At 32.2% G+C, this 12,109-nt stretch overlaps 1 protein-coding gene across 1 annotated transcript; it reads left to right on the top strand.

The window, feature by feature from the left end:
- Nucleotides 1-4,895: 4,895 nt before the first annotated feature.
- Nucleotides 4,896-12,094, top strand: LOC109003442 (ER lumen protein-retaining receptor-like). The gene is made up of 6 exons (XM_018981562.2): nt 4,896-5,178; nt 7,809-8,074; nt 8,256-8,371; nt 11,414-11,490; nt 11,599-11,662; nt 11,749-12,094. The coding sequence occupies exons 1-6, from the start codon at nt 5,085-5,087 to the stop codon at nt 11,783-11,785; spliced, it is 654 nt and encodes a 217-aa protein (XP_018837107.1). The 5' UTR covers nt 4,896-5,084; the 3' UTR covers nt 11,786-12,094.
- Nucleotides 12,095-12,109: the final 15 nt, after the last annotated feature.

Raw genomic sequence — 12,109 nt, forward strand, 5'->3', positions numbered from 1 at the left:
CAATTATTGCTATTAATGCAATAGGGAAAAAAAAACGGAAGGACAATGAAACACAATTGTTGCTGGAGAGGAAGAACATGTGGGAAGAAATGAAAATAAAAAAAAATAAAAAAAAAAGAGTTCAGTAGAAGCCAAGTCCGAGGGAAGAGAGAGAGCTTGCATGAAAGAAAATATTTTTTATTCCCTTTGGTCATTCTATAGTGACTGTCAAATATAACTCAAATAACTAATTTATTGCAGCAAAAAGTCATACATTTTTCCATTTGTATAATCTAATGCAACATATTCCGAGACTCTATTAGCCAAACCCTCTATTGAATTATGCATAATCTAATGAGAGTGCTCTCCTCTAAGTGGCTAAATATTCTCAAACATAAAAAGCCAAAAACAAGAAACAAGATAAATAGAACTCTTATAACAACAAATAAATCATATAAAAAATAAATTTATAAACTGACATGACTTTCTATGATACTTTATATATATTTTATAATAAAAATAATTTTATAATTTAACGTATCATATCAAATCACGTCAATTTATGAGTTTATTTAATTTCTTTATAGTTCTTTTATAATTAAAATATTCCTCCAAGATAAATATGTTGTTTTTGTTAGGCATCACGGGTCACGTATGGCACCATGCTGTCCAAAGCTCGACATATTATTCCCTCGAGTCTCGTGTGAATGTAACGGTCAATTGTCTTTGATGATGCAATTTTTTTGGCAGTTTATTATGAAGTTGTTAAAAAAGCTACTTCAAAACCATAAACTATTGCTGAATTTCTTGCTTTCGTTTTCTTCTGTATCCTTCTCTAGCATTGCGTGAATAACCTAATCTTACTTTTTTCTTTTTTTAAGTACTATCCCCTCCAACTCAATGCATGGTTTGGATTTTTCTTAATAGTCTATTAATCATTAGATTAAGAGCATGTTTGGACAGGTAAAGTATTATCAGAATTATCAAAAATTCTCATAATTTCATTCTCTCGAACATCATTCAAATATAAAATATATTTCAATTTCAATTTTTCAACTTGTTCATCTAACCACTACTTAATCATTATCTAAACACAAAAATTAATACAACTTTTACAAATTTCAAAATAAGAATAATATTAAAAATTATATTCAAACAAATTTTTTAACTTTATAATATTTTATTTAACTTTTTCTATCCAATTTTTCAAAACCCAAGAAAACATATTCACTTAAATCATTTCACTACTATTTACAAAATTATGAGATATAGAAGGCTCATTTGGGAAGTGAGATAGTTTGTGAATAGTAGTGAGATAGTTTGAATTGAATATTTTTTAAATTTTGGGAAATGAGAGAGAGAAAATTGAATAAAAATTATTATAAAGTTAAAATATTTTATAATATGGTTTTATAATATTATTTTTATTTGAAAATTTGAAAAAGTTAAATTATTTTTTATTTTTTTATTTTTTATTTGACAGTTTGAAAATGTAATGATTAGTTTGAAAATATTTATATTTGAATTATGTTTGAAAATGAGATAAAATTTTTGAGATGAGATATATTTACAAACAAGTTGTATCTAAACATGCCCTAACTTAAAATAAAATAAAATAAAAACCCCTCAAATTTAGAGTGGTACTTTTGTGGGTGAAACGATATCAAATTAACTTCAAAGAGATTCTTCCAACTTAGGGCTGAGCACCCTACCTCCAACTCTAATTCCAATTTTATCAGAGGTCGGATTCTTTGACTCCGATTCGCATAGCCTCCGATCTAACTCTAACTCCGACTTATTGGAACAGAGTCGGATTTTGACTTTTTTTTTAACCCATTTAAAATTTTAGTTTGATAATTTTGGACTCTCACTAATCGAATTTGGACTTCCAGATTTCTTTTTTTTTTAAATATTTTTTCAATTTCAATTTTATTAAAACATAACCAAAATTGAAAAAATAAATCATTGTACAAATTATTGTTATTATACATGTTATTATATGTTAATGTTTATACATTAGTATTACATGTTATTATATATTACTAGTGCATGTTATTATACTTTAGTTATTATACTTTAGTGTTTATACATTAATTATTATTATACATTAGTGTTACACGATAGTAATAGTTAATAGTACGATGTTTATATATACTAAACTATTATTAGTGAATTTAGTATATTTATATTATAGTATAAACATATTATTTTATAATAATTTGTTCATACTAGTATATTATTAAATTTAATTAACTATATAAGTTAAAGTTATATAAAATATATATGATTAATATATAAAAAATACATATATTTTTATAAAATATGTATAATATCGGAGTCGGTGTTGGACAATCAGAGTCAGAGTCGGACAATCAGAGTCAGAGTCGGACAATCGGAGTCAAAGTCGATACATCGCCACCTCCAACTCCAACTCTAACTCCAACTCCAACTTCAACTTATCGAAGTTAGAGTAGAGACGTAGCGGAGGCAGAGTCGGATTTTTGAATTTTTGCTCAGCCATATTCCAACTAGAGCTTTGAAAAATCATACTAGCATCAAGAGATCCGAGAATAAGCTGTTGACTTATAGGCCACTTAAAACTACACCACATCAACTAATATAATTGAAAAGATAAATGATATTTGCAGTTATAGAATGCGCAAACGCTATACACTTCATTTGAAAAATATGAGTAAATATGAGATTCGTATAAAAAATAATAATTTTTTAATGATAGATCCTTATCCTTTTCAAAAGAAGTACACAATGTTCGTACAACTTATAACTATATCTAACACTAAATTAAAAAAATGAAAATTTAGATAGAGAATAGCATTACTCTTGTAAGCATTGAATGCATGGTAGAATTAAGCCCATCTCTTGTTAGAATAAGATAGAGAAGAATTTATTCTTCACTATGATGTGGTTAAGGCTTGATGAGATGAAATCTTTATTAGGCTTAGGATTGCCTAGGTCGTGCCTAGGAGGGTGGTCGACTTAGGTTGCGTTTAGATGTTGAGATGAGTTGAGTTTTTTATGAATAGTAGTGAGTTGAGATTGTTGAATGAGTTTGGTGGGGTCCACTTAAGATGAGTTTCAAATGTGTTTGGATGTCAAGATGAGTTTAGATATATTTATAAGAAGTTGTAAGAAAAAGTCCCACCATTAATTTTATACTGTTCACCTGACAGTAAAAACTTTTCTTTTCTCATCTGGCGCCGAACACAGCATTGAGGGAGATAGAGTCAATGGGCTACTAGTCAATGGGTCCCACAAATTAAAGAGAAAGCGAGAGAAATAGAGAGAGAGTATTAGTGGATCCCACAATTAAAGAGAGAGAAATAGAGAGAGGGCGTGCAAATAAAGAGGAAGAGAGAGAAATAGAGAGAGAGTTAGTGGGTCCCACAATTAAAGAGAGAGAGAGAGTGTGTCAGTGGGTCCCATTAAGGAAAGAGAAATAAGAGAGAGTTCGGTCAACGAAGTCTTAAGAGGAAGTAGTTTAAAATGAAGATACATTGTGTTTGGACGTCGGAAGCACTCTAAAAATGAACTCATCTCAGATGAGTTCATCATCCAAACGAAGTCTTATTGTCATGTTGGAGAGGAATTTTGGGCAATCGTCAAATCATGATTGTTTGGAAGATGGTGCCTCCATACTTAATGTGGTGTGCTAGGGTGGCAAATCGTGTTAACTGGTCGTGTTCGTGTCGTATCAAGTCGTGTATATTATATGAATGAGTAAACTCAAATACAACCTGTTAATCTTAATAGGTCAGATTTCCAAACTCTAACACAACCCATTAAAATAACAGGTTGATACAATACCACCCGTTTTGATCTGTTATGAATTAATTAAAAATATATCGACACAACACGACCCTTATCAAACTGTTTTAACCCATTTCTGTAAATGAATTGAATTGACCAAAATAATTTATTTGACCTGATTGACATAATTTCACATAAAATTTAAAATCACAATATCTCCCAAAAATATAAAACTAACTATATAAATTCAAAATTACAATCTAAATAATAAAAATACAAAAATTACAATCCAAAGAAAGTGTGTGAGGCGGTCATGACTCGTGAGAACTAATCAACTGAGAATCAAGAGAGAGTGAGGGTTCGAGAGAGAATTAGGAAATACGAAATGAGATTATGGTATTTTTGTTTTAGGTTAAAAATGATATAATTGTAATTTTGAGTAAAAAATTTAACAAGTCTAAATGAGTTAATCAGGTTAACCCGTTAATGAATCTTGTTTTAACGGGTCAGCCCATTTGACCCGAACCTATTAACATCAAATCTAAACTTACTAATTTCGTATTTGTTCGTATTGGTTTAACGAATCGTGTCAAATATTGTCACTCTTAGTGTACTTTTGGAACGAAAGAAACGATCGTTGTTTTGATTATAGAGAACGTTGGATGGGAGGGATTCAGGGACTTTCTTTTATACATTGTTACTCTGGGTTTTGGCTATTGTATTGATTATTGAATGTTATGCTGATTTTCACAGTACTTAGCTTATAGTTAGGTTCATCTCTCATATACTTTTTGTGTATCTAGACTATGCCTAATTATGTAGATTAATAAAATCTTCTTACTTGTAAAAAAAAAAATAATAATAATAAGGAGCAAGCCCAAATAGCCAAGATACACAGAGACACGTGAATGAATGCACAAGACCACGAAAGCACAAAATGTCTATTAGTTGAAGCCCAACTCCATGGGAAAATTCCTGCTTTCTAGTTTGTTGACAGATATACAAAATCCTAAAAACAATTTTGAAAAGTCATATATTAATTTGTAGCACAGAAGTCAGATGCATTTATATGATTTTCCTTCTGCTTTATTCTGATTCAGTTCAACTCTCAAATACAAATACTGCGTAGAAATTAAAAAAAAAAAAAAAAAAAAAAAACTCTAAAATAGTCTCGATAACATAAAAAGAAAAAGAGTAAAAGATAAAAACCTGAACAATAAACTGGAGTGAAGAATCTCTCTAACCTCTATCGGCTGGTGTCGGAGATCTGCAGAAATTCCGCACAGATTTTCCCGAGAAAGCATTTTTCGGTTAATCCAAACACACACACACTCAGAATGATGAATCTATTCAGATTAGCGGGGGATATGACCCATTTGGTCAGCGTCGTCGTTTTGCTCCTCAAGATCCACACCATCAAATCCTGCGCTGGTTCTCTCTCTCTCTCTCTCTCTCTCTCTCTCTCTCTCTCTCTCTCTCTCCATATATACTTATATATCTAATTTCTGTTTGAAGTATAGTTGATTTTATTTTTCACCTATGTATGTAACAGATATATATATATATATATATATATATATATGTATATGTATATAAATAATCATGAGTTACATTTTCTAAGCTATGTTCGTTGTAGCTTGTTTGCTAGCTGAGTAAAAAGGAAGGAAACATAAAGAAAACTAGTATTGAATGTAAAGTAATTTTATCTTGTATTTAGTTCGGTGAGAGAGGAGTTGGTTCACTTCAGCTGAGCCAAATGGTTGGATTGAGCTCAGTTAAGCTGGGGTTTCTGGTTTCCTGGCTTTCGAATGGCGGAATATCCTTACTTGTAAAAACAAAATGGCGGAATACTTAATTAATATTTTTGGATTGTTATGTTTTGTCCCATTTTATCAGCAACCAAACAGTAATTTTAAGGGTAGGGTAGGAGACTGGAGGAAATTGTAGTTATGGCATCACCGCACATCATTTTCATCGGTGGAATTCTGTATGTTTAGAATTATTTTGATCACAAGCTATTGGGTCTTGGATGATTCTTTTTTCTTTCTTTCGTCTTTTTTTTTTTTTTTGGGGTGGGGTTTCTTTGGTAAAGACGAGTCGGTTTGATGGGTTTGCTAAATTTCGTATTACTTTGTTTTCCAGTACATGAGGATTAGAAGGTTTCATTTGATGTAAATAGTGTACTGTATAGATGAAAGTATACTTAATTCATACATTCTGATCCTTAAATATCATGTTCTATTTTGAGTATGCTATGAGTGAACTGTAGGTTTTCATTTTTTTCTTTTAATGGAACTATGAATAGAAGTATGCTTATTAAAACAGTGGAGCATGATATTTAACGTGTGGCATTCATTATTGATTTTTTGGGCATTTGGCAATATATTTTGGGTGATTTTCATATGTTATATTTGTATAAAAATGGTTTATATGGGGAAAATTATACTTTTTTTTTAATTAAATAGATAGGCAAAACTCATAAAAATAGAAGTAACAATTGCAAATGTATATGTTTGTATGTGCACTCAACATGCGTAAAAAAGTTTATGAGAAGATCCAGAGAGAGACGATTTTGTGGTCTACGTCTGTCTTAGAAATTGAAAAGAACAGGAGAGAAAAGTGGTGCTTTAAGGACAATATAAGAACTTCTATAAATATTTGCATGACCAAAGACACTCAATAACTTTCTTACTAGTTTTGAAAACAGTTGGATTTGAGAAAAGACTCTCCTAAATAAAAATTAAAAACAAGGTTAAGTTAACACCATGAGGGAATCCAATGGTTGAAAATTTTTACTTGAAAATTAGTTTTAGTTAATTAGATGAAAAAAAAGAGGTAATTCTACATTAGAAGTGTAAAAGAAATATAACTGATAATACCATGACCTGAAAGAGAAAAGAGTTACTTATGCAAAACCATACATAATGATATGGAAATGCCATGAAATTATCTGAAATTAACACACTTGGTGGAAGATTTTTGAACAAGATGATTGGAAAGATAAGAAAATGACTATGTTTTTTTTTTTTTTTTTCAATTAAGTAGAAGTTATACTTTATATGGAATGCACTGGTGCCTTACTTTATTAAAAGTTCTGCCAGCTTTAGCAGTGTAAGTGCAGCCGAATGATCATGTACCGAATTAATTGGCTTTGCCAACACTAGTGGCAGCACAAATTTGAAGACAAGATGATGGAATATCTCTCGAAATAATTTGGTTATATGTTCTAAGATCAAGGATAATATTAAGGACTAATGTAGTTCAAGGCAGATTATAAAAATAGGAGGTGGGTCAAAATGGCATAAGTGGAGAAGGGGTGGGAGGAGTGAAATTAAGCATCCACCCAGGTTGTGATGTACAAAGGTCTTATTTATTTTTGTTACCAATCCAAACTGAGTGAGGAGATTGGATGCATCTACATTTATGTTCAATGGTTTCTTGAAAAAGAAAAATTTCCTGAATATAACCTCATGTAAGATTTTTGTAATACTTCGCTTTAAATTCAGTTTTATGTAAAATAGATGGATCAGTGAAGTTCTATGACTTGCCCTCCTTATCTTGGTCTGTCAAGCTTATAGAAGTGAAGCTTTTGTTACACGACCTATGCGCTGAGATCTCTATGACAGAAAGATGTGTGTGCTGGATAGGAAATCATAACATAGGACTTCTCTCCCAGTTTTTCTGGATTTTCGATCCTCCACTATGTGTTTGCTGAATTGCCTAGTTCATGCATGCATTGTATTCTACGAATTTTCTTTCCTCGTTTGTTTCTTGTTAATTTTTTTCATTGGTTTTTACTCCTTACATCAGAGCAATAATTTTAATATTAATTACTTGCCAATATATATGCTCATGAGAATCTGTATTTGTGAAGTTTTCTGTCTGTAGGTAATTAGTTAAATCTTACGGCTTCTCGCCTTTCACCTTGGTTCCAATCTTATATGCAATTGTATGCTGTGGTTTATATGTTTTCTTTGGGGCGATGTCTATTACGCAATGTTATTCTTCTGCTTATAAAGGTGGTTGCAGTCTATGGATTTTGACCCGCTACACTTTTGCAGGCATTTCCTTGAAGACTCAAGAACTCTATGCTCTTGTTTTTGCTGCTCGCTATTTGGATTTATTTACACGTTTCAACTCGCTTTATAATACCATAATGAAGTTAATATTCTTGGGGAGCTCTTTCTCAATTGTTTGGTACATAAGGCACCACAAAATAGTTCGCAGAACCTATGATAAGGACCAAGACACTTTTCGACATGTTCTTCTTGTGTTGCCTTGCCTGCTTTTGGCACTACTCATAAATAACAAATTCACTTTTACAGAGGTATCAAAATTCCTTTACTTATGCGATGAATCTCAAATTTGATGCTTGTGTCAATGTCACCAGCAGCAACATGACACTGATACTTGTATTAAAAAAATTTTATTGAGGAAATGATGGGCTCTATATAGTACTTTTTCCAAATTTTTCATACGTATGTGTTTTAATGCATGCCCTTGCGCAGGTAATGTGGACCTTTTCAATATATTTGGAAGCTGTTGCCATAGTGCCTCAGCTGGTATTGTTGCAAAGGACAAGAAATATTGACAACCTGACTGGACAATATGTTTTCCTCCTTGGGTAATATACTTTTTCCAATCTGTGTTTTATTGTTCCAGGGCACAAAATGTTATTGAATACTTGACTGGAAAATATGTTTTCCATCTGGGTAGCTTATCGTTTCCAAGTATCTTTCTACTAATTTATGCAATTACCAAGATACTAATTATATGCTGTTACTTGGAATCTTAAGTCTCGTGTCATTGTCACGGTTAAGTTGTTGATCTGTTTCACTCTTTGCCCTTTGCATTGTTACAAGTAAATCTTATATATGTAAAATATGGAAGCTTGTTTTGAGGTTCGGTCTATTGTGCTTGCATCGGTCTCGCATACTCTTTTTTTTCTTTTTGATAAGTAGGAGTAAATTTATTGATACGAATGAAATAGGCATAGCCCGTGTACACAGGAAGTATACAAAAGAACACCTAAATACATTCTAAGATCAAGAGACTAAAGACAAGAAGTCATGCACATTGTTTCCATTAAGTACAATGGCTGAAAACCAAAGCATTAAAGTGTGTACGAAAAAATTCTGCAACTCCGCCATTGTACGCTCCCTATCTTCAAAACACAGCTCATTTCTTTCCGACCAAATACACCACATAAACTGCTGCCACTTGAGGACAGCCTTGAATCTCCTTCCAACAGGCCAATAAATCCAGCACCCTCAAAGGCATGACCCATGCGATGTCGACTCTTTTAAAGATCTCATCCCACAGCACCCTTGTCACCTCACAATGCAATAATAAGTGGTCCACTGATTCTCCATTCTTTTTACACAAATAGCACCAATCCATCACAATGCAGCCCCTCTTTCTCAAGTTGTCCATGGTCAATATCTTCCCAAGATTCATCTTTAACTAGGAACTTACCCAGCTCACTAAAAAATCATCCCCTGTACATTTACATGTGTAGTTTTTTAATAAACATGCCTGTATATGTAATTTTATATTGGCTCAGGTCAGTGTTCTTAAATAGGTCAGAATGATAATGAACACCAAAACAAACCCTTGGGGGTTATATGCATTTAGGAACTGTACTGACCCTTTCGTACTTGCAAAAACTGATTGGATCATGCTGGAAAGATTTTGTTTAATGAAAACTGCGAAATCAACTTTATAGAGTAGCTGAAAGATCTTAGGAGACATCCTCAAGTTTAGACTATTTATTTATTTATGAGGGTAGGGAGATTGAGTGGTTTTACTGGTGAAAATTTTAGTTTAAAAGTACCTTAGGGAAGTCTTCTTAAAAAGGGTTGTTTACTGAGCCATATAACTAATCAAAATTAAAAGTTGATTCAGTTTTGAACTGGTTTTCATTTTGAAAAATGCGACTTTGTCCACTCAACTTGCCCCCTCATTTTGACACCTCATGTATTTTATTTTATTTTCTTAATTTTTTTCTTTAGGTAATAGTTAAGGAAGTGACTATTAGTGTATTGATATTTTTTTTATATATTTTTTAAAAAATGTTTTAAAATGATAAAAAAATATGAATAAAAAAATTGAAAAAAAATGAAAATGCCAATTTGGCCTAGTGGACACTTGGAGCGGTGCTACTCAGGCGGCAGAGTAGCACTCTTTCATTTTATACAGTTTTTCATCATCCACAATTCCGTTTCAATTTTTTTTTAAAAGGAAAACATATTTATTGTAATTAACAAAATTAAGTACTTATCCAAAAAAAATGCCAAAATTAAGTATTAACAACTTTTTTTTTTTTATAGGTAGTATTAACAATTGATGAAACAGTTCTATATATTATAAAAACTTGACAAATACAAAATGCTTTAAAATCATTTTGGTATTCTTAGCTAGCCCAGTCTTTGGTTTGCTCAAACACCCCAAATTGATTCTCAGAGGACGGCATGATGAGGAACAATACATAAGGTAGTAGGCCTTGTTTTCAGTGCCTGGGGTTGTCAGTCTGTCAGGATGGGGTCCCAAATTTTATAGATTTTTTACAGAAACCAACCTTGAGAAACTTTGTTCTTTACTCTAGCATAGATCGTAGTATTGTTTCCAGATCATCAGTTCATGAAAACTTGTTTTCATTCTCTCTTTCTTAGATCTTCTCCTTCTCGAGTTCCTTTTTTAGGACTTCAATTGAAGTGATTACAAACATGCTCTTACAACATGAAAACAGCCATATGCTGATCAAATAAAAAAATGAAAACAGCCATTTATGAGGCCATTGAACTTGGATATGAACTACTTAATGATTAGTGTGGAAAAAGTGAGCAGATATACAAGTAATGTAAATAGATTGAGGCCACGACTACTTTAAGGAAGGGTTAAGGGAGGGAAAGAGAGATAAAGAAGAGGTGGCTGGAAAACAGAGCAAAATACCTTATAATTTCCTTTGTCTCCAAGATATGATGACCTTTTTAACAACCCTAATTTGAGCCCTTCCTATATTTGCTTCACCATACAAGCCATTACACCTGTCCTAAGCCTATTCATTGTAGAGCTCAAAATATCAATAGCTAAATACAATTACATTATAAAAGTATAATTACTTTTTTGAAAAAAAAAACTCCTACAAAAATATGATTACCATCCACATAAAAATTTGCAAGGGAAGTTTACTTTATAAAATATTCCCTTAACATAGAAAAAGAATCCTGGAATATTTTATCTAGAGAAATTCCAGGATTCTTTTCAATCCTTACACTGGAGATAGAAGCTTTTTTTTCTGTAGGTAAAATAAAATCTTATTGAGTCAAGTAATTAGGCCTGGAGTTAGAAGCTAATCCTTGCAGTAAGAGTTGTAGTCACGATTGCAATTTATTATACCATTAGGTTGTTACTGCTTCACCACCTCACAACTTGCATAGATTTAGTAGCTACTTGTCTTTTAAAGCATGCAATTTATCTCCACATGACCATGTTCCTGGCCTGGGAAGATGACTGAAACTTTCAATGGTGTATTGAGTAGCTCAAGCCTTTTTGAATTTCCATTTTTGTCACATGATAGTTCTGTAGATTCTTAGTTTGAACTGCTCTATCATTTGCTGGCTGAAACTGAGATAATTATTGATTGAGTTTGCTTACCTTACTGCAGTGCCTATCGAGCGCTGTATATATTAAACTGGATCTATCGCTACTTTACCGAGAAGCATTATTATGTCCAATGGATAAGTATGACTCATTTGTTGCACCCGATTCTTAACATCTCTATGAAGATTCTCTGTTCTTTTCCTTTCTTTTTCTTGTCTGATGCTGAGAAACGGTTCTCTGCTCTTGCAGCTTGGATATCAGGGCTTATCCAGACACTGCTCTATGCTGATTTTTTCTACTATTACTTTCAGAGGTAAATGCTTTAATATTCCTAAAACTTTTCAGACATAATGCTATTAAAAGCAGAAAATGGTGATGCCTTGTTAATATGTCTTGCAGCTGGAAGAACAATGAAAGGCTCCACTTACCAGCTTGAATTGCGATCCCATGTTTAGTGTCTTGCAGTTGTAGCTGGAAGAACTACTTACCAAACTTGATTGTCTTTGACCATGGTTGTTACGCCTAGGTTGTCATCATTAGAGCATACGTGAAACATGTAATAGTCTACTTAACCACCAAACTAAAAAAAAAAAACAGAACAATTGTAAGAGAGTCTGATTATTGTTGTTTGCCACTACCTCTCTCTTTTGTAGTCTTGTATTTTTTTACATGTGCTTTTGTAGTTTTGACTTTACATAAAACTGAGTTGAGTTACATGACATGAGATAAAAAGCACACTGATCACTTACTTACACAGCTC

This window comes from Juglans regia, chromosome 7 (genome assembly GCF_001411555.2).
Source record: "Juglans regia cultivar Chandler chromosome 7, Walnut 2.0, whole genome shotgun sequence".
NCBI lineage: Eukaryota > Viridiplantae > Streptophyta > Magnoliopsida > Fagales > Juglandaceae > Juglans > Juglans regia.